Source organism: Chaetodon trifascialis, chromosome 1 (genome assembly GCF_039877785.1).
Source record: "Chaetodon trifascialis isolate fChaTrf1 chromosome 1, fChaTrf1.hap1, whole genome shotgun sequence".
Lineage (NCBI taxonomy): Eukaryota > Metazoa > Chordata > Actinopteri > Chaetodontiformes > Chaetodontidae > Chaetodon > Chaetodon trifascialis.
This window is the reverse complement of record NC_092056.1, coordinates 21,028,130-21,051,007: the sequence shown is the minus strand read 5'-3', so window position 1 is coordinate 21,051,007 and position 22,878 is coordinate 21,028,130. Positions and strand designations below refer to the sequence as shown.

Genomic DNA, 22,878 nt, shown 5'->3' with positions numbered 1-22,878 from the left:
GAACAAGAAATAATGTCAAATAATATACACAACATACACATGACCTAGATGCATCTCTTTCAACTTTAATCTACAACCGATTTAAAAATAAATAAATACATAAATACATAAATAAATAAATATTATATTACAATCTTGGAGGGAGCACGAATACCCCCCCACACCTTAATTTATTACTGCAGAGAAAACCGTCTCTATTGGATGAGTTTGGGCCAACCTGTTAACTATACAGTCCCTCCATTTCCCTGACTATGTTTCCCTCTGGTGGTGCTTTTGTAGTAAGTACAATTAAATTACAGTAAAACGGACGAGTAAAATCATTTCCGAAGTATTTTTTGATTGGAGGGACTGTGACAATGAACGAATATTCAATATATGAATATGGCCATCAGGCCGACATATAGCTTACCAAACGGTAGGCTATATGGCGACCATCATAATATGCGTCTTTTAATGTTTAGCAACTTTCCATGCAGGAAGAAGATAGCGGTTGCGCTCAAGAGTATATTAAAAGTTGAAATTTTCCCATTTCTATTTAAAAACCACACACGACGGTTGTCAAAGAATCAAAATTCAGCTCATCTGCCGTGACATTGTACCACAATGCCGTGACCCGGATTCGAACCGGGGTTGCTGCGGCCACAACGCAGAGTACTAACCACTATACGATCACGGCGAGCTACGATGAGCTGGTGGGTATGACTGTGTCACAGTGTGGAGTGTTTAGCAGGACGACACCGCAATCCACCCGGTATGTGAAGATCTGTAGAGGGGAGTTGTTCCTGTCTCATGCAAAGTAAACCTTGAGGACAAAGAGCATGAAGAGCTTGAAGAGTATGAAGATTTTCATTCAAGAATGTGACCACGAGTTCTTTTAAGAATATATTCAACTGACGTCACTTGTAGCTAGGTAAACTCATATGTCCTGAAGGATCCTCGGAGGGTAACGTCTCATAACAGTTGCGAGTAATGTAAAGTTTTAGCGACAACATTTTGACCATTAACTTCTAGTATTGTTGGCACTACAGTGACATCTAGTGTACAAACTGTCGAACTGCTGGTGCTGCACGTGCAGCATCGCCAGCTTTCCTCTGGTTGGCTGAATTTGTTGTGACGTAGCAAAGCGTCCGGTTTTGTAACGCAGCTGTAACGTTGTTACCAAACGTAAGTCTGTCAGTAAACACAGAAGCTTACCGAACAAGCGGAATTGTAGTTTTATTAAGACACAACGAAGGTAAAGTTTCACTTTACAACTGTATATCATATGGGTTTACTTTAAGAATGAGACTTTTTGTTATCGTGTCGTTTGTTCGTTGTAATGACTTGATAAGTGTACACATTGTTTTCATCTTGCGGGTTAGTGATTTTGAGTCGATGCCCAGAACTTCCACGTGCATCCAGATAAAGCAGCTCTGTGAAAAGTGGCCGACTGTTGTCGTTACATTTGCCACCGTTTTAATGTATGCTGCAGTTTATGTGAGACTGAAAATCTACTAGCTACCAGCTCACATCTCACTTCTGCATCGAGTGTGTGTGTGTGTGTGTGTGTGTGTGTGTGTGTGTGTGTGTGTGTGTGTGTGTGTGTGTGTGTGTGTGTGTGTGGCCATATACCTCCTTTAGGGGTCACAGAGGAAAGTCTGAAGAAATGTCTGCTGATGTGTTCACAGGCATGGCTCACACATGCATTCACTGGTTCCGCAAGGGACTCAGGCTGCATGACAACCCAGCACTGATGGCTGCTCTGAGGGACTGTAAGGAGCTCTACCCAGTGTTCATCCTGGACCCTTACCTCCATAACAACAGATGTGTGGGTATCAACCGCTGGAGGTTCCTCATCGGAGCCCTCAAAGACCTGGACCTCAGCCTCAGGAAACTCAACTCCAGGTGGAGACACAGGAATCACATTCAGTAATACTGACATGAAGTAATGTTGCTATTATAAGGCAATTGTAGGATTTTGCCTGAAATTATAGGGCTGGTTGCACTGCTGTTGTCATATTGTTATATGATGGTGACTCCTTCAGGCTCTTTGTTGTGAGAGGGAAGCCAGAGGATGTGTTCCCCAAGCTGTTCAACAAATGGAAAGTAACAAAGCTGACCTATGAGTACGACACAGAGCCCTACAGTGTGAGCCGGGACAAAACGGTGACGGCGCTGGCCGAAGACCATGGAGTGGAAGTCATTTACAAAATCTCCCACACTCTGTATGATATAGACAGGTATTACTCATGCTGGACATGTACACACATCAGGGTACAGTTTTCATGTCCTCTTACTTCCTGTACAGTTGTTACTTTTGAAATTATTTATTTGATTTTTTCATACTGCTGCATACATCTGTCTGTTGTGTCTTCATAGGATAATTGAGGAAAACAATGGGAAGGCTCCTCTTACTTATAACCGAATGCAGGCAATAGTGAAGAGTCTTGGCCCCCCTAAGAGACCGATCCCTGCTCCCACCATGGAGGATATGAAAGGTGCTACAAACAAGACTGGATAATGCAAATGTATTGTAATGTATTCAAGGAAGTAAACACTTAAAGCAGTTAGTTTAAAGTGTCACATTTTTTGTCTTAAGCAGCGTTTAATTGAAATGTATCTCTCCTTTCAAAGATGTGAAGACCCCGTGTTCAGAAAACCATGAGGAGAAATATGGGATCCCTCCTCTGGAGGAGCTCGGCCAGGACACCACAGCTCTTGGAGAGGAGCAGTTCCGTGGAGGAGAGCAGGAGGCTCTGAGGAGACTGGACGAGCATATGAAAAGAACGGTATTTCAGCTTCATACATGTGTATCATTGATGCTACATGACTGAGGGTTGTGAACCATCGGTAGACACTCTGACACTGAAACTCACTGCTCACTGAGATGTAAAGAAATAAAATCACTTTATTCATCTTCAACATCCAAACCAGCAAGAAAGAATCCTTCAAGTGTAAATGAATGAATGAATCTTGGTGTGATGCTCTGTCAGATTTACGTTTTTCATCTGTTTTCTTACTTCAGGCATGGGTGTGTAGCTTTGAAAAGCCGCAGACTTCTCCAAACTCTCTGACCCCCAGCACCACTGTTCTCAGTCCATATGTCACTTTTGGTTGCTTGTCTGCACGCACCTTCTGGTGGAGGCTGACTGACGTCTATCGGGGGGTGAGGATTTAAGCTATAGAAGCAGCAGAAAAATGTGTGAAGCTGATAATGCGTCATCCTAACTTCGAAGTCCTGTCGAAGCTTGACTTAGTCGGACTGTTGTGTATTTGTGGTACTTGCAGAAGAAGCACTCAGACCCCCCGGTGTCCCTGCATGGCCAGCTGCTGTGGAGAGAGTTCTTCTACACAGCCAGTGTGGGGATCCCTCACTTTAACAAGATGGAGGGCAACTCTGTTTGTACCCAGGTGGATTGGGACACGAACCCTGAATATCTGGCTGCATGGAGAGAGGTACTGACTACTTAAAACTTATTTTAAGTGAAAATGAATGGAAAGAAGAGAGATGATGCTGTTAGAGGACGGGTTCTCATGATGATACAGTAACATCGTTGTTAATTAGAGATGATCTAATCTTCTGTATCTTAAATGTTTCTCTTGAGGCTCGGACAGGCTTCCCCTTCATTGATGCCATCATGACTCAGCTGAGGCAGGAGGGCTGGATCCACCACCTGGCCAGACATGCTGTCGCTTGTTTTCTCACCAGGGGAGACTTGTGGATCAGCTGGGAAGAAGGGCAGAAGGTGTGTGAACGAGCTTGCCTTTATTGCTCCTGTAGATTAAGTTGAGCGTGATGTTGTCTTTAGCAAAGAACAAGCACAAAAGCCATCAGGCCCCATGGAGTGTGTCTTCATGGGCAGGTCACAGTATGTGGTAGGCAGCTACAAAACAACACCTCAGTATGTCAAAATCTGGATGAAATGGCTTCTGTCATTTGCAAGAGTTTAGTGTTATCAAAGGGTTTTTTCAAGCCATCTTAAAGGAGAGCTCACTCGATTTTACAAATCAAAGTCTGCGTACAGGGCTTGGGGAGTTCTACTGCGCATGTGAAAGAAAGTTGTGTGAAGTGTTTCATGGCTCCAGTGGGAGCTAAACAGAGTTTGAAAAATTGCTTCAAGCGATGTCACTCAAGCCTGAAACTGAAAAAATCTGGTGTAGAGTTAAACCAGACCTCTGGAGCCTGCTCCTCATGTCTGCTTGAGGCTAGCAGCTTGAGGCTACATTAGCCACTATCAGCATAACACACGCAAAACTCTGACTGAACTGTCTGCAGTTGAGTTGCATTGTGGGTAATGAAGGCACCAGGTTTTGACAAGGAAAAAGACTGTGTGGAGTAGAAATGACAATATCTCGTTTTTAACTGTCCATGGTGGGTTTGACAGTGTTAAACTGTCAGAGTGCGCTGCTGAATCTGACTCCTGACAATGTGTTCTCTGCCTCTGAAGGTGTTTGAGGAGCTTTTATTGGATGGGGACTGGGCTCTGAATGCTGGAAACTGGCAGTGGCTTTCGGCAAGTGCCTTCTTCCACCAGTTCTTCAGAGTCTACTCTCCTGTTGCATTTGGAAAGAAGACAGACAAAAATGGAGCATACATCAAGTAAGATCATGATGCTAACAAGCAAGTTTTCAGAAAATATATGCGGTATGTACTCTCTGAAATACTTTGTCCTCTGCTCTGCTTTAAAGGAAGTACCTTCCTCTTCTGAAGAAGTTCCCAGCTGAGTACATCTATGAGCCTTGGAAAGCTCCACGCAGTATCCAGCAGGCAGCAGGATGCATTGTGGGCAAAGACTACCCACATCCTATTGTACAGCATGAAGTAATCAGCAAGAAGAACATCCAGAGGATGAAGGTAGCTTATGCCAAAAGATCTGGAGTCCCTGCAGAATCACCCAGCAAAAAGCAAGGTATAGCAGGAATCATACATGTATGAAAACCAAGAATCTAAAGAAAATCCTGTTTCTTCAATGTTTCCTCATGTTTTCCTTCTAGGTGTAAAGCGCAAGGCACCGTCTGTTGTTGATATGCTGAAGAAGAAAGAGAGAAAAAAGTAATGTTTGCACACAAGACTCAGAGACTCCTCTCATTCATGTGCAGCCAGTCTATGATACCTTCTTCTTCACTGGTTACCATTATATATTTTTATCCATCTGTTTTATTTTTAGCTTTTTGTATCTGTTTGATTGTTTAGAAGTGATTGTAAATTAGATTAGGTCAGAAGTGTGCTTGGAGAATGTTTCTTGCATGGAGATTAAGTTGATATTTCTGAAGCTTAACGGTCTCATTTTGTTGAAAGGCTTCGGTTTGTGTTCAGACAGACTGTCTGCTTCACAGGTTCATTGTTTTTGTAACTGAAATGGAAACTGTTTATTTTTTACACCTAACATTGTGTAACTACTCATGTGTTTGTATCCATTTGAATTAAAACTGATACACAAGATATTCACACGTGAGGTAATTGTAGGGCATCTTAGAGCAGCCAACGGCCAAATGAAACCTTAGTAGGTACACTGGTTTTAATATGGAGTTCCCACTATTACCACTAGAGATCACCGTAATTCCACCTGCTGAAAAATCTGTAACGTCACTGCTCATTTAAACTTTATTTACTAATCAGATGAAGTTAATTAAGGAAATGGCTGTAATATTGAAATATGTTTGGGACTAAAATCTGCCAGAGGTTTGGTTTTGTAATATTTCTGAACACATTTGTACATTCGTTAATAGAACCAAAAAAAAAAAAAAAAGTTGAAAGATTTTATACCTGCAGCTGTGGTCAACACTGAGCAGCAGATCATTTTATGCTTTAATTGTATGCGGCAAAGGAACAAAAGAATGATGTCACAAGCCAGTGTAATGAAATCAAAAGTGATATAATTTGCAATGTTAGATATTCAATTTCTCAATTCTAGTATCCCACACAAAAAGTTTAGATTGCACTTTACCTGCAGCGTGCAGTAATTCTCCACTAAATTGTCATTCATCTGCTTTCTGTAAGAAGTTTTCAGTGTCTTCACTCCTAAAATGCTGATATGAACATGGGAAGAGGCCAAATTTATCACCATCATCATAATGGCCGTCAGCTGCTGGAATCTCCTGCTGTAATAAGTAACACCATTAGTCAATACAGGACAACATAGGCAACTGTGTGTTTACAGTCTGTGCATGTGATTGGCTGAAGGCGGTGTGAGCACTGCTGCGTTTTAAGTCATAATGTGTGTGTGCGTCTGTGGGGCACACAGCTGTCCTTGGAGGTCAAGTCTTCTCCTGTTTCTGCTTCCTTGGAGCTGACACTGGTGTGAATATCCAGAAGATGATGTCATAGCCTCAGCAGCGGGCCAGACGCCTGTACAAAGCCAAGCTCAGTTTCCACAGAGACCTGTCAAACATCAAAACACTCTGCTGTCCAACTGTGGGATTGTGTTTAGGGGTACACTTGGCACAGGTCCACCCTGCCAGTAAACTGTCTTGGCCGAAACTGACAGGTCTGAACTGAAGTTGATTACAAATTTCTATGATATGTTATGAGAGACAGTGATATAAAAGTCAGTATGCTGGTATACATTCTGCAATTTTGGTCCTATAAACTTGACCCAGCTCAGGAAAGATTCAATAATCAGTGGTTAAAACCCCAATAATAACTGCCTCGATCCCTGTTTGCCCACCGGTGTTCCCCTCTCCCCGCCTGCCCGTGTCGACACCTCACCACTCAAACCATCTTGGATCTGGGTACTGTTATATTCCAGTTGGATTAGAACAGTGTGTTCCTCATGCAGCTGGTGTTTCATGTAGCTTTAATAGTAGTGATTTATCTCAGGAGTTTGTGTGGGCAGCAACATCAAACAGTTAATTCCCAATTTAACCTTTATTTTTTACAAATCTGTGGCCACCATAATGGGGCAAGGCCTCCTCGAAGACCATTACGAGCATCATTTGTACAAAATGTTTTTCATCAACTGACATTACAAATAATGTGAATGCACTCAACCACTTGATTAGCTAGCGGGAACAAACAAGAGGAAACACAATATTAGCCAGCAGTCACTCATTTGAAGCTGGAGCTGGCTTCTTTGGCCAAAAGGGGATCAGTCCAAGTTCACACCACCTTCTAAACCTTGTGGACGTACCTATTCTGATGAAATGCTTCAATATAAGATGACAAATAACACTGACTCACAGAGCAGCGTCATTCAGACAACCTGGTGAGAAGTTACACACAGCAGCTCTTCATGACAGAAATGTTGCAATGGTTTAATTGTGCAGAAAAATGACACTACATTACATTTTGGATGCGATTGTATGTGAGTCAGGGGCTTAATGGTTTGGCGGAGGCTGAAGGCAGGTGTTCTCTGATTGGCCAGTTACACTAACACAAAAGGAGGAATATTGGTGTGACTAAATCCTGCAAAAGCTTCACAATTTTCCCTTTTAGTTGCACTTATGGCAACCAGAGAAAGAGTGCCAGACAAGAGGAAGTTGTGAGTGAAAGGTTCATGACCACAGGCTGAAAGGTCACTATTTATTGGATGGCTATGGGGCTGGTAAATAAATGCCACAGTGAAACTGAAGAGCTGACAGTTGTCCAACCTGCTTCATACCTTTTGGTCTATCCCTATTTCCATGCACACACACACACATACGCATGCACACACATACCTTTGCACACATCCTGAACAACAGCAGACCTCTAGACCTGTGCTTGTCCATTACCACTCTGGTTCTAATGACTGATCATGACAATTTACATGTGCCCCACAGTAACCTCCAGCTATTCTTGATAGTGCACAATTATGTTTGTGAAAGACAGATAATGGCATCAACAAAGCCAGAGGTAGTGATCCCAGTGAGCATCAACTGCAGCCTGTCTATAAATCTGCCAGACTAAGCCACAACAGGATTTTGAGAAGTGCTATACATAGCAAAGCATGAGGCAATGGGCACGCAATGCTGAAATCATGCCCCCAACAGACCCCGTCTGAAATCAGATTTAAAGAGGGATTGTTCAAACAGTGGTGTGATTATTTGTTTTGGGGAAAGTGGGAATAATACAAGCATGAGTAAAAGTTCCTGGAAAAGCTACACATGGATGTCTGTCAAAGCGCAATCATCTGAAGAATCCTCGTTCCATTGGTCCTGCTTTCATGAGCAGAGATGCAGGTTTCTTCCAGATTTGTACTTGTGCTTTCTTCTCTATGTCCATGTATGTGGTTCAGCATTAGGAAATCCCTCTCCGACCATCACAGTTGACTGACATGCTTAAAGGGGGATTCACTGTCAAATAGAGTCACATGACAGAGTCTCTGTAGCGTCTCCGCATGCTGTTGTGCTTTGATCTGTCTGCACACACCCCGTCCAGAATACACAGACCATGCTGAGGCAACTGTGTTTTCCAGGCCCTTCACAGAGGACTGGCAGCCAGTCACACACATGACTCTGTGTGTGTGTGTGTGTGTGTGTGTGTGTGTGTGTGTGTGTGTGTGTGTGTGTGTGTGTGTGTAGGGTGTGTTGAATGGGAATCACTCATGGAATTCATTCTGAAATGCCTCACTGTGTGTCCTTTTTGGGGGGTTAAAGGTTTCTCATTGTGAAGCTAGTTGTTTTTTCCCAAGCATATTTACATGTTATAAGCTCGTTCAATGTTTTCTCTTATACTGAAATGAAATTCTTCAGTTAATCTTGGTCGTTAAGTTGAGTCAGTATATCACCTCCCTGGCAAGAAAAGCGGAAAGTGTGGGAGTTGCAGAAGACTGTGATGGATGGATGGAACAAAAAATGAAAATAGCTGATCAGATGGCACATAGATATGTGTAATATGATGAGCATATGTGGTAACATGAGAGAAAATTCGGATTGATATCTTTGAACTTGATTTAGGGAGAAGACACTCAGGAAGCTATAATTCGTAGAAGTCCTCGAGCCAGATGCTATCAGTTCAAAGGAGATGTGGAGGGTGTGCAGTTTGTTTACCAGGCAAAAATAACTTCAAGGGGGAAATGAAACATTCTTAAAGGCGATTTTCGTTAATTTAGTTTTTACTTAATTATGGTTTGTTTAATGAAAAAGAAAAATATCAACAGGGTACCTATCTTTTTTATATATATTTTCTAAATCAACACATCAGGTAAAGTACAAAAGGAAAAGACTAATTGAAGCACCAATCACTGATCCGTGTGTGTGAGAGAAAGACTGTGTGTGTGTGTATGTGCATGCTTGTGTAAAGATAAGAGCCCTTTGACGGTCAGAGGGATCTGCCTATATAAGGCTGTTCTATTCCTACTGCTTTTCCTCCAGGGATCCAAAGCAATTGTCAGTCACTGGACAATGCATGCCAAAGAGCTTGGTAGGTTTCACCATCTTAGGTTATATTATATGATAAAAATTTACTTTTATCTTTTTTTAAAATGACACCAAATGGAAAACAGGCACCAATTTGTGCTATTAACAAGTCCTCTGGTAAACAGAGGTCACTTTCATGTTTGGAAAGTGTGACTGAGAGAATGTACCGCTCATATTAATGGACTTAAAAGTGAAGGCTTCATTCTCCTGATTGACAGGCTCATATGATACTGAACTACAGTATGTACACAGAGCTTAACATCGACTACTGGCCACACAAGTGGTCCCTCTCTTCTCTGAGCACATGTGATCCATTGGTAACAGATTAGAAAAAACCCTTCGCCCTGTTTTTTAAATCCTCTCTTCCTATTCCTGGAACTACCAAACCTGGGATGACCTTGTGTTTAACTTGGAAAAATTGTGGACTTTTGCTTTTCCAAAGGATTTTTCTTGCTTCTGTGGAGACTTTGTCATTACATGGCTTCTAATTTTTTTTAAATTTTTTTTTTGCTGTTAGCAAATTGTTTCATGTAAAATGGTCCAAAGGCAAGTTTTGGAAAGTATGATGTGCTCTTGTGCCTATTTGCAGGCCAACTATAAATAGTCCAGCAGCCTACGCATGCTCATGTTTGATTGGAAATTGCAGCGCCTTCAGTCATTGCTGTGGGGTATCTGTCAAAGGAGGGAAAGAAACCTGTCAACGGTGAGTTAACTGGATAAAACAGACAGCTGAATGTTGTTCATGTAAATAAAGAATAGGACAGAGGTGTATTTTTACAGAGCATCTCTTGCTGATGTTTGTATTTTCAACCTCAACTACAGAAAAACAGTTTCTGTAATGTAACTTTCTGTTGTTCTGTCTGTGGTCAGGTTATCACGTTTTATCATGTTTTCACTCTCTTCTCTTATAGCTCTTGCTAATCTCTCAGGAAAGACAAAAATAAGTAAAACCGCAAACTTTCTTTTTGTCCTGGAGAACTTTTTTTCCCCTCTAACTTTTGGAAATGGGTTCACGGAGGATGACACGCTCCTCTTTTGGCAATGGGAGATCCAGCAATGGGGATGATGTCAGTGGGAGTAGCCGGCTTAGCGGCTGCAGCTACCTCTCCAGAGTGAGACCAGAAAACAGGTACTGTACAACACTAACAGTGCGCTGTGCTACCTGCTGACGCACTGCAACATGTGCTCTATCATACATCAGTACTTAGAGATTTTCCTAACCTCGTGCGTACGTGTGTGGCATGTTATTTCTTTGTTTGTTGCCATGGTCACCAAAGTTTAAATAAACTTCTGATTAAGAACACCATCTCAGTTATGCAGCATGGGCCCCATTTCACATCAAGCAATACACTCAGGACCAACTCTTTAATAATGCCTCAGCTGAAAGGAAGAAACTGTCAAGAGTCTTTTGAGAGAGTAGAGTAATAGATTTTTTTCTTCTAGCCAGTTTCACAGGACAGCCATAACAGCGACGTTACCAAAGTAGCTACAGAGGATACAGACATTGTTTAATATTGCCCTTTTTTTTCCCTCTCTTTACCATACCATACCATATCCCACATGTTATTTGATATAAGAATGATATACAGCATTATTGGATTCTAGGAGTCCAATAAGGAAAACTAGACATTTGATTCTTTGTCTCTCTTCATTGGGCCTGAACAAAACTATTTATTGTGTGATTCATGTGTGTTGTAGCTGCAAAATGGTTAAGTTAAGGGGGTTTGTGGCGATGGATGCGGGTATTGTTTCCAGCAAGAACTGAGAACTAAATCATTTCCTGAAATGAGCAACAAAAAATGCTGTTGGGCAAAATTTTCTGCAAAAGTGAAACACACTTACTTTAAAAATTCACTCATCGTAGCTAAATTACTGCAGTATTTTTATCTCATATGTAGTAGGTCAGCATTGAATTCTGACAAGATCAACAGCAGTACACAGTGCATGCTGCAAGCCATACCATATGCACACTGTCTTATTATGTGTGACTGTCTTTAGTGTTAGTGTCTTGTTTAATTTGCTCAATCGTGAGAAACATGCAGTGAAGTGTAACAGTATCTTTTAACCGTGCACTGAACCAAAACTGAAATAGATGTCAACACTGGACATGGGTCAACTGCACATAATATATACAATCTTTTTACATCATGCATGCAAGCCCACATCAGTTTATATTCGTGGTATGTGTATGAAATTTCTTTTGCATTTCCATTATAGAGCTATAATGGTTCAATATTCTTGAACCATTCTATTTATGGTTTAATTTTTATAATTAGTGTCATGTGGTCTAAGTAGACCTCTTTAAGAACATGCCAAATAACTATTGATACTGAACTGCAGAAGTCAAAGATCACAGGAAACACTTTCCTTTTGTTTCTGTTTTCTGTAGTCTGTGAAAATAAGAATGTGTAACATTTACTTTGAATAAGAACCTCATAACACTCAGTACAGATAAATCTTAGTCTAGTCTGAATTTGTATTGTTGAAGTGATTTAAGGCAAATGTTCAAACTTGGGTTTGATGACCAAATCAGCGCACTGTTAACTACAAAAAGCTCAGTGGTGATTTAAATCCCCTGAATAAATAATAAAACGAGAGCCTATTTCTTTTTATTTTATTTTATTTTATTTTATTTTATTTTATTTTATTTTATTTTATTTTATTTTATTTTTGATAATTCTCCATTATATCGAGCTCCACACAGGCTCTAACCTAAATTTGCATTGTCTTGTTCCTGTTTTTTTTAACAGTGATCGGAACAGAAATATTAAGTTTAAATCAGAAATGATCTCTGAGCTGCATTAACTTCCATCATCAGCGCTTTAATGTGGAGAATGTCATCCAGACATAATGGGGACAATGTCTTAAGACAAGTAGCACATCTGGTGTTTTTATGTCAGATTCTGAGAATGATAGAAAACTTGGTCAACTAGCTCATCAGTTTGAAAGAAAAATGAACCATTCACCGTCTGAAAACTGCTCATCTACATGAAACAATAATCCAGTATTGAATAATGCTAAATTTAAAAAAACAAACAAAAACAAAACAAAAACCTTTCCAACTTGACTGACCAGCTCCCTTTTCTCGCACAGGAGCACACTCTGCAGTATGATGGCACAGCTAACAGAGGAAACACAGCCTTCCTTCGAAACAACCCTCAAGTCAAAAGCAGTGTCCGAGAATTGCAATGTGAAATTCTCCTGTGTGGTCACAGGTAAACACACTGTGCAGCAACACTTTGCAGGCAGATTAATGGAGATATATCAGCATAATAATAAACAGCACTATATGAAAAATCTGCCTAATGCTCAACAATGATGTACTGCATCTGAAAAAGTATAACGCAACACAACGCCTTTCTGGTTGCTCTGCCTGATGTCCACACTGTTCTTTTTTCTTCCTGTTTTTTTTAGGACACCCTGCTCCTCAAGTTATCTGGTATAAGGATGATGTGCAGTTAGACAGATACTGTGGGCTGCCTAAATATGAAATATTCCGCAATGGACAAAGTCATTCCCTGCACATTTACAAGTATGTATGTTTGGAAACACTCATGTGACATCTGACTGCACTTGTTCTACCAAGACACCAATAACAGCGTTGTATTAGCCTGTACGAACTCTCTATAATGACATTTAAATTACTGCTCAGCAAAGGGCACTCTCAAGGATGCCACAAAACCATCGTGAATTATTTTAATCTTTTAATTTCAATTAAGACCACTCCTATTCGCTTTTCTTTGCAGTTGCACTGTGGAGGATGCAGCTATGTACCAGGCCTCAGCCAGCAACAGTAAAGGCATTGTGTCCTGCTCTGGGGTTCTGGAGGTGGGTGAAATGAATGAGTTCAAGATCCACCAGCGCTACTTTGCCAAGCTCAAACAAAAGGCTGACAACAGACGCAGGGAAGAGGAAGGTAAAGAAAACCAGGAGCCACTACGAACCATCAGTCCAGACCGCACGCTGAGGAAACGCCGCTCCACGATGGAAGCCTTTCTCAGCACACCAAGCTCCATGGAGGACGAGGGCAATGAGGAGAACCATCAGGCTGTAGCCATAGAACCTGAAGCCAGGCTGCAGGAAGCTGCTGTGCAAGAGGTGGAAGAAAAGCCAGTCCCCATCACTAATGGAGCAGTGTCTGCTGTCACTAATGGACAGGCCATCAGTGAAAATGGTACCAAGAGTGGGACATATATATACGACTCTGCCCAGAAGATTTTTACTGCACATCAACCCAAAACTCCCTTTATCAAAAAGAAAATTAAAATCTCCAGCAGTGCAAAAATTGCAAAATCAGACACACCAGGGGAGCTGGCATCTGAAGAGAGAAAGGCAGAAGATGAGACTTGTACCTCTGGAGCTCTGGTCTGTACAGAGTCAGTACAGTCTGAGGGCGATTCAGAAGAGCTCATGGAAGTAGAGAACACTGTTGTGGATTCAGACTCCAGAAAGGTGACAGAACATCAGAAATCGAAAACAGATGAAGCATTTCTTGTTGAAAGGCCATCAAAGAATGAAAACGCACATGTTAAGGTGACTGTGCCTTCACAGAAGAAACAGGTCACTGCCTCCGTCTCCCCTGCTGCTCTTACATCTTCAAGTCGTACCATGCAAGGAACTGAAGGCAGACAAGCTGCAAGGCATGAGAAGGAAGCTGGACTCAAGGACACAGAAGAACATTTGGAAATGCAGAAGCAAAGTCCTCACATAACCTCAACACCACTGCTGATGAGTGCTGCAGCATCCCAGCAACCCAGCATAGCGAAGGAGGACATTTCAAAAACAGAACGTGTTACAGTCATGGACATTGACGACAAGTCAAACACTCCCACTGGTGCATCTTTAGCACACAGAGACGCAGAGAAAGCACCGTGTGAAAGCAGGGCTGCTTTACCCCAGCGTCCGTGTGAACAGGCTGCAGATCAGCTGTCTGAGAAGGAAACAAGGCCCTGCCAAAAAAATGTGTCTGTGTCTGGGCCAGCGCTGCTGAGTGAGGTGAGTGAGCCTTTTCACATGAGCTCATGAGTGCTTTGTGCTGCCAACGCAGGCCTCATCAGTAACACAAGCAACCTGGAGCTATTTATGGATTTTACAAGTATGCGTGTGTGACGAGAATTAAATGACGCACATGTTGACCGACACAACAGGTATATATTGATGCGCTGCATTTGATATTGTAATTTCACAGGTCTCAGAGTTGGCCTTTGCAGCATTGATTATGATTTGAAACCATACTCAGAATTTGGCATTCTGCAATAATACATGGATAAAGCAGATTTCCTGCAAAGCATAGAGACTGGGAACAAGGAAACAGCTAGCCTGTCTCTGTCAGACAGTAATTTTTGTTTCTGCACTTCAGGTTTTAGGCTAACAACAGGAATTTGACATTTGACAGAGGTCTTTGTGTGAGGCTAAGCTAACAGCTGCTGACTGTAGCCTTAGAGCTGGTATGCATTCTGCAGCAAACAAAAATGCAATTTAATCTCATTTGAACTTGAACTAAATGACAGGAGGGTGGTATTGATATTCCCATCTAACTCTCTCCCAACCAATTTTTTTAAAAGTGAAAGTGAATGGAGGGTGACCTGAATGATGAAGTTATATAAGTAAGTGCATATAACTACTGAATATTCTGACAAAACATAAAGAAAATGAAGAAATGATTAGCTTTCTTTGGAATAAGACACATCTTTTGCTATTCGTATTGTCAGCCTGTATTGTCCACAGCTTATGTAATCACCAGTTGCATGGTTGAATACTGACGTCACTGAGACAAAACAGCTGAAGTACCTCTTGAAATAGTTCACATTCCTTTCTGGCTACACTTAAATGTATAACAGCCACCTTCCATTCACATGTAAGGTGGATAGATGCCTATATATATGTGAGGCTATATGCCTCACAATGTCAGAATTAGATACAAGGATTGTATTTTATAATGACTATTATTATCATAGTTATAATGATTTTAATATAGGAAAAGGGAATGACCCTTGAGCTATAATGGCTTATCTGCAATGACTTGACATATGACACATACTGAATTCTATATAATAGTAATTTACAAAAGGGATTCAGCTCAATAAACATTTATTGGCACATCTGTGGAACAGAGCAGTGTACCATGCATATGTCTCACTATAACAGATCCCACTGTCCTGCAGTTCGTAAGTGTCATAGCAAAAAGTAGACTCTCAGACTCAAACAAGTGTTTGGATTCTGGGTGAAGGTGAATTGATATGTCATCGTGGATTTTACAAAAAAAAAAATCCTATTCAAAATGTAAATAAAATTAAGTGTTTCTGTTCTGTTCTCTCTCTGTTGCTGGTTACGCAGTTGCTGTTTTTAAAATTGCATGTGTTTATGCATGTCCAGCATAGCCGGGGATAAAGGAATAAGTATTTACAGCATGGAAACCTCTGCTTGTATTATGTCCCAAGGTTACACATGCCCAGACAAAGATGAACAGGAATGATGCACCTGTCAACCTTGAGCCTCTACTCAACCAGCACGCGATGGACCCACAACCACCACAAAAGACTCCATCAGAGAGAGATACGTCGACAGATGAAATCCAGACACCTTCTTTCCACCGTGGTCTTCGAGCAGCCATTGACAAAATGACACAGGACACATGGGATCATTCCAGAGGATCAAATGAAAGCCATACGGCCCTTTTTACAGACCTACAGAAGTCACCCCTCCAAAGCCCTCGTGGTGGTGAGAACACCCGAGGGTTTAACATTTCGCCCAGCGCCCAGCAAAGCCAAGTTGATACAGCTATAAAAACTGTTGAAGGGACAGAAATACAAGTTGGTGAGAAGGTAGGGGGTAAGGAGGTAGGTAAGTTATTAATGTCTGACAGTGTGGCCCCAGATGAGAAGATAGTTGCGATGGAGACAGAATGCGCTGCTCTGCACATGACTGAACACACTGAAACAGAAAAGACCAAAGATGCAGCATATAAAGACCCTGATGCTATCATTGTGGATGCATCTGATAAAAAAATGGAGAAGAAAGAGCATATAGTAATAATGGGAGAGGAAACTAATTCAGAATTACATAATCTGAAGTCAAAAATATCTGAGCCTGCTCTCCCACTCCGGACAAAAACTCTAGAAAACACAAATTTGCCTGAACACCAAATTAAAAACTTCCAAGAAATTCAGATGCCTGTCACAAAAGTCATATCTATAGCTGAACTTTTGAGATCACAAATAAAGGCTCTTGACTCCATGCTAGAAAATTCAGTGACCACCACACCGGTCTGTGCTGACTTTGTACAAGATCCAATCACAACTTCTAGAGAAACATGTGAGGACTTCAAAAATGATGACAGCAAATGTAAACTGGAAGTGAAGAAGTCGATGCCTGACAGGAAGACTGAGACGAGTGTTGACAGCACTCCTCCCAGGAACATAAAGGAAACACTCATAGAGGTTTATCTACAACTAAATAAAACTGATCAGGAACAAATTCAGACAAATGCAACTTCACCGCCTCTTCAGGCTTCACAAAAACCTCTTGTAACCCCACCTATCTCTGTTGTAGACCATGGCACCACTGTCGACACTGCAAGTGGCAAAAAATACAATGAAGGTGTGACAGACATTTGCCAGGAAACTGGAACATCAGCCCTGGTTACACTGAAAGATTGCCCTGTTGTTTCCTTATCTGGGACTGAAAACAACTTTCTTCCTTCGACGTCTAAGGATGAACTGACCAACAGATCACTTTCAAACCAATCTGGAACTGTCAGTCGAGGTCCTGGAGCTCCACTTACAATGACACCTACAAAGCCTGGTAGTCAAGAGTCAATTATTACTGTTTCGGAGCATGCCAAAGATGAACCTGTTCAAGGCAAGGACATAGGATTTAAACAAAAGTTAACTCCAGAAATTAAACTCAACAGCAAAAGTAGAAGAGGAACTACTGAGACACTTCTAGATCAATACAAAATGGAAGAACACAGCACAAAACACAGTTCTTTGCAGAGTGTACAAAAGTGTTCCACTAAAAGTATGCTTGGTACAGACACACGAGAGAGTAATCAACTTATTCAGCGGGACAGCTCTATGCTTGAGGAATTTTCAAGGACTGATGCCTCAGCCAATCCGACTGGTGAGGCTATTCCATTGCTAAAGAAAAGGAACTGTGTGTCTCCCATTCCTTCTGCTACTGCACAGGAGCTGGCCTCTGGGGCCCGACGCAAAATCCTAACCCCCAGAGCCAAACCTGAAGAGGCCTCAGAGGCCACATCACCAGCTGAAAGCCAAACCCAGAAAAAGGAAGTTTCTGCACAGAGCAGCAAGCCTTCCCTAAGTCCAGTGAGCCTCTGTATGTCCCCGAGCCCGACACGACAGTCACCTCTGCTGCAGCCCCCTGACGAGCAAAGCTCTCCTGCAGAAAGACGTTCTCCGCTCTTGAGCAGGAGGAAGATGACATCTGAGACTCAAGCACCAAGTCAGCAGCCCAAAACTGAGGGGAAACCTACAGAGAAGGACAAGCATGACCAATTTAAAGGTAAAATGGTCTTCATGTTGAAACAGTACTTTCAAATGTTGCTTGAAGACTTGCTGTTAAAATTGTTGGAAATTGTGTGGCATATGGAAATTCTTCATTCTTCCCCAATGATAGCATCGAAAAAGACAGTGTGGCAGACAGTGATGTTGCTAGAGCTGCCTGAGAGACGTAATTCACAAGCTCCTCAGAATGTAACCAAAGTCAGCCAAAGAGAGATGCACGTCTTTATATATCTGGTGTTTGTAAAGCCAGTGGTGTGTAATACATTTAAATTGTAATACAATTTTTCTAAATATGGAAACATTTACAATCTTGATATGGATCCTATAGATTTGTGAACAAAGAATTGTGACCAAGAAAAGACAGAGTGCGTCATTTTAGATTTTCTGGACTGCAATGCTGTTAGCCTATATATACACCAACACTGACTTATGTGGAATAAGCTAATATCAGCTTGGCTGATTTTTCATTCTAGCTCTCGTCCATGGAGCTAAAAATGTTGCCAATCATACACTGTTGATCAGTTGTAGGTAACAGTGGGTGGAGGTAACCAAGACGTGAAACAGTTTATATGTTTAACTGTCCAGCCTGCTACTTGTCCCAGTATACTAGTCATACAATCCCAGTGCACTATGCAATATGGGAAGTATAATGTATATAGTACAGAGTATATAGTGTATAGTATGTATCAGACTGGATATGTTAAGGATAGCTCGATAGGTAGAACATAGAAGAGTGTGTATCTTCACCATGTTGTGTGTGTTGGGTCTCTTTCACTGCAGCTCCTCAAGTTATTCGTAAGATCAGGGGCGAAACGTTCGCAGACGCCTCAGGGCACTTGAAATTGTGGTGCCAGTTCTTCAACGTTCTTAGCGACTCTACAATCAAATGGTACAGAAATGAAGAGGAGATTGCTCAGATTAAGAGAAAGTAAGTTTCCAGAGTAACACTAAAGTAAATCTGCAGCTTCACAAAAAATGTCATATTTGGAAAGACCTGTTGAAACATGTCGATAAAATGTTCTGTTCTTCAAACTGAAGGCTCTTAGCAAGATAAACTGCTTTTAAATTCCTTATTCCAAAATAACATAGCAGTGGGCTGATAGACATACTCCTACAATTCCAAAGATAAAGACTTCACAGGTCTACTGAAGCATGCTGGGTCATTTGTTATTTGTGTTTCTCAGTGCAGGGGATGAAACTCAGGTCAATCTGGCCATTGTTCAGGCGTCATGCAGAGACTCTGGTGTTTACGGATGTACAATCACAAATGAATATGGGACAGAGTCAACAGACTGTCTTCTTAGTGCGGACAGTAAGTACTCGTTTACCTTACACGTGGCATAAAGAAATATTTTTGCTTTCATAACTGGGCAGCAGTCTCACTCTGTCCTCTCTCTCACTGTGTTGCAGTCTTGGCTGGCATGTCTCTGTGTGAGGACCTCGGTGGTAAGATGACATTTAACATGTTTAGATCACTGTTTTTCCTGCATCACAGCCCAAATGTTTCCCTGACTGCCATTCTTACATACTCTGTATGCAGCTGGAGAAGAAATAGAAATGACACCGTTGATATTCAACAAGGGCGTGGCTGATTCTGGCGTTTTGGGTAACAAATTCTTTGGCCGTATAATGATGAAGGAATCTCATATCGGTGCGGGCTGCTCGCATAAAGTCTGGAGAGCAAAAGTGATCTATGGTCTCGAGCCTGTGTTTGAGTCTGGAAACACATGCATCATTAAAGCACGCAACCCCATCGCCTATGGAGGCAAAGGAGAAAGCTGCCTTATAGACAGGAACCTGGACATTGTCAAGCAGGTATGTAAGAAGGGTTTGATTTTTTTAATCTATTTGTGTCTGCTTTAATTTAAACATGTTGTTCAATCAGCTAACAAATTCAGCATTAAAGAGAATCAGTAAGGTATCATTCCTTCCACCCACGTAGGATTACTGTGGCACTAATCAAATGAAGATTGAATAAACATACTGGTGTAGGTTGAGCTTATCGTTACTGGCTATTCTCCAATGTTCTGCATACAGGAGTGTAAAATCCAGAACTTGGCTCGTGAATACTGCAAAATCTTCTCCACAGAAGCAAGAGTCATTGAAAACTTTGGCCCCTCTCTTGAGTGAGTACAATCAGTTTATGCTTCATCAAAAGTTAACATTGTCTTAAGTATTATTAACAGCACGTGAGCCATTTAGCCTCTCTAAAGCTAACCGACATCACAACAATCTGTGTTACAAAGGGTGATTCCAGTCTACTTGATGTACCGACCTGCAAACGCTGTCCCATATGCCACAGTGGAGGCTGATCTGACAGGAGTCTATCAGAAATACTCCATCCTGGATCACACAGGCAGAATAGATATGAAGACTGGCTCTGAGGTGGAGCAGAAGTGCTGCGCCCTGCAGCACTGGATCTTTCAGTGGACCAATGGCAATCTGCTTCTCAGTCGGCTAGAAGGTAGGCTGACACATCGCTGCAACAGAGCAACATTCACATCTGCCAAGTTCGGTTTAAAATCTGTAGCACACTGAAGAGGTAATAAACATGCAAAGCTCAAAATTGGTTGATGGATTACACACCTTACCATAAATAATGAGGTAAAATATGTGAGAGCTAACATTTTTGAGCTTAGCTAATTAAAATTTTTACCTTCTTTTCCCTTAATTTGAAATTAAAAGAGGAACATGTATTTTAAACAACTTTAAGGCCATTATACAATATATATACTACACAGAATTATCACAGCAATAGAACAGTAAAATTTCACTTACCAGGACTTTTAAAACAAGTGAAAACAGTCTCAAAGACCCCAGTGCGGCCAGACTAAAAACAGACACATTTGTCTTGATAGAAAGGAATTCTGAGTTTGACAAAGCAGTTTTGTCCTGTTGATAAAACAGCTTTGTTATCCTGGAAGTTCTAGTTTCAAGCATGAAGTTACTCAGTACCAGTGATACAGTCTCAGTAAGAAGTTCTAATATCTTATTAAGATAATTAAGACATAAAGCCTAAAACAAGTGAAATGCTCATTTCACCATTAAAAACTGCTCATTAAGAAGATGTTTCTTGTCAGACAAAAAACAAGCATATATGGCTTTGATTCATGATACTTCATCTTAGATTTCGCTTTTTGTAGTGCATTTATGATAACGTTTTAAATGTGTTGCGTTCTGAAACTCCATTCGTATTTTTATTTATTTTTTCTACCTTTTTACACTCTTTTAGTGTTGGAACGAATGCGGTGACACTTCACTTTGCATGTCTGTCACATTTGAATATTTTACATGAGCACCAGAAAAGTAAGGTAATTGCATGGTGTTGTTTTGCAGGTGTTGACACAAAGATCACCAGCGTTGGAATCTCAGTAAAATCAACGGGGTTAGTATATTTGTGTTGTGTTCTGTCTGTAAATTACACTGCAAAAACCTAATTTTACAGGTAATTTACATTTATACAGATGATGACAGTAACATTGGGTTTTGCTGTGTGATGTGTGTCTTGCTGCAGGCATCAAGGTCTATCCATTGATGGGAATCCCAAAGTTTTTGAGCAGTTTGTCTCCCAGCACCAGTGTAACTACTTCTGTGGTCTGCTCAGCCTGAGGTCACTCAAGGTCATGGACTCTTTATCCACGCCAACAAAGCCCAAGGGCTCCAGGAGCCCGCTACTTCAACGCAAGATGGCTGCTGGCTCCTCCAGTCCTCAGACTGGCCGGAAAGCTGCTGGCAGCCCCAGACTGCCCAGGAAGACTGAGCAAGAGGGCAGAAAGACCCCCACTAAACAAAAAGCTGCTGATGCTCCCAAAGCTATTAAGATGGAATGAAGTAATTATCATTCAATGAGACATGAAGGATGCTCTCGGTGGAGTAGTGTCCTGATCAAATGCCATGTTTAAACCAGGAATGGTTCACTGTTGGGTTTGTATCAGTAAAACAGGCCAAGAGGAGCGAGAATAAAGAAAGCTGATGATGCCTCTATTTTTAAAAGAGGTAGAAAAACCCTTCAGAGACCAGGACATAGGTTAATAAATTATATGACTTAACTATTATTTTTACAGCCACCATTCCTTGCCATTATCACTTATTGTGGATTGATGCCCTCACATGTTGTGGTGAAAATCTAATGTATCCTACATACAGCACAGTGTAGGAGAGTAGTGATTAGTAGCTTTCCTGGGTTTGTATTCTAGCAATCCATGTACCATTGTAGGTGACAGATTGTGAATCCTTGTCTCAGGTAAGTGTATTTGTACTAAATGAATGTGCAAAATAAAACATTTTGAACTGAAGTGGCATTATATGTAGCCTATGTGTAATTTTCAGTGTACTAGCACAAACGTGTATCTGTTGTCGTCAGTCTTGTGAGAATGTAGGGGAATTATTGTGTCAATTGAAGTAAAACTATGACTTGGACATACAATAAGCTCCATGGTCATACAGCACGTTTTTAAAGCTGTTGTCGTTTTCAGGAATGTATCAAGCCAACTGTAGCTTCATGTGACACTGTTGTGCAGTGGCTAATGGTGCTGTGCTTTTTTATTGTACCCCGTCATGTTTACCTGCCGTTCTGCCTTGCACTGCATTTTTAGACACAGTACTGCACCTTTGAATGCAACTGGCTGTAAAATAAAAGATATGATTACGCCTTGTACGTCTGGAGATGCTGTGAAAGTGCATGACATGTGCTTTTTAAACTCTGTCATTTTTGATGGAAATTGGCATATTATGGAGTGGGCTGAATCACTGTAATGAAAGCCATCCCACTCAGTCTCTCTGACATTAGCAGTCACTCATTATCATATTTATCTTCCAGAAAGAAACGTAACCCGGTGTTATCTCACTGACTCCTATTATATTAGAGGACTGTCACATTTCGTTCTGTCATCATCCTGACAGGCACCCATGATTAATAGCATGAAAGCTTTGCCATATTTGGGCTCATTCTTTTAGACCATATTTGCAAAGCAATACTATATTTTGCCTAGATTTTTTTCCAGGTACATCAGGATTTTACAAATGATGTAAAGCT

At 41.3% G+C, this 22,878-nt stretch overlaps 2 protein-coding genes and 1 non-coding gene across 3 annotated transcripts; 2 read left to right on the top strand and 1 right to left on the bottom strand.

The window, feature by feature from the left end:
- Positions 1-604: 604 nt before the first annotated feature.
- trnah-gug (transfer RNA histidin (anticodon GUG)) lies at positions 605-676 on the bottom strand. The gene has a single exon. It is a non-coding gene; the product is annotated as a tRNA-His (tRNA).
- Positions 677-1,148: 472 nt separating this feature from the next.
- cry5 (cryptochrome circadian regulator 5) lies at positions 1,149-5,423 on the top strand. The gene is made up of 11 exons (XM_070963377.1): positions 1,149-1,234; positions 1,668-1,884; positions 2,025-2,219; positions 2,359-2,477; positions 2,614-2,768; positions 3,005-3,145; positions 3,268-3,435; positions 3,585-3,725; positions 4,428-4,579; positions 4,669-4,889; positions 4,975-5,423. Exons 2-11 carry the CDS (start codon positions 1,670-1,672, stop codon positions 5,034-5,036), a joined length of 1,569 nt encoding a protein of 522 aa, XP_070819478.1. The 5' UTR covers positions 1,149-1,234; positions 1,668-1,669; the 3' UTR covers positions 5,037-5,423.
- A 4,899-nt stretch (positions 5,424-10,322) lies between these two features.
- On the top strand, positions 10,323-21,899 carry LOC139331741 (alpha-protein kinase 3-like). Its single transcript, XM_070963372.1, has 13 exons — positions 10,323-10,447; positions 12,412-12,533; positions 12,733-12,850; positions 13,065-14,313; positions 15,759-17,841; positions 18,624-18,771; positions 19,028-19,155; positions 19,254-19,289; positions 19,384-19,658; positions 19,881-19,969; positions 20,090-20,307; positions 21,180-21,228; positions 21,358-21,899. The coding sequence occupies exons 1-13, from the start codon at positions 10,323-10,325 to the stop codon at positions 21,671-21,673; spliced, it is 4,956 nt and encodes a 1,651-aa protein (XP_070819473.1). The 3' UTR covers positions 21,674-21,899.
- Positions 21,900-22,878: the final 979 nt, after the last annotated feature.

Coding starts and splice junctions, on each gene's coding strand:
- cry5 (XM_070963377.1), top strand. CDS start 1,670: ATGGCTCACACATGCATTCACTGGTTCCGCAAGGGACTCAGGCTGCAT. Junction 1,885..2,024: donor CTCAGGAAACTCAACTCCAG/GTGGAGACACAG, acceptor TGACTCCTTCAG/GCTCTTTGTTGTGAGAGGGA. Junction 2,220..2,358: donor ACTCTGTATGATATAGACAG/GTATTACTCATG, acceptor GTGTCTTCATAG/GATAATTGAGGAAAACAATG.
- LOC139331741 (XM_070963372.1), top strand. CDS start 10,323: ATGGGTTCACGGAGGATGACACGCTCCTCTTTTGGCAATGGGAGATCC. Junction 17,842..18,623: donor CAAGCATGACCAATTTAAAG/GTAAAATGGTCT, acceptor CTTTCACTGCAG/CTCCTCAAGTTATTCGTAAG. Junction 19,290..19,383: donor TCTGTGTGAGGACCTCGGTG/GTAAGATGACAT, acceptor CTCTGTATGCAG/CTGGAGAAGAAATAGAAATG.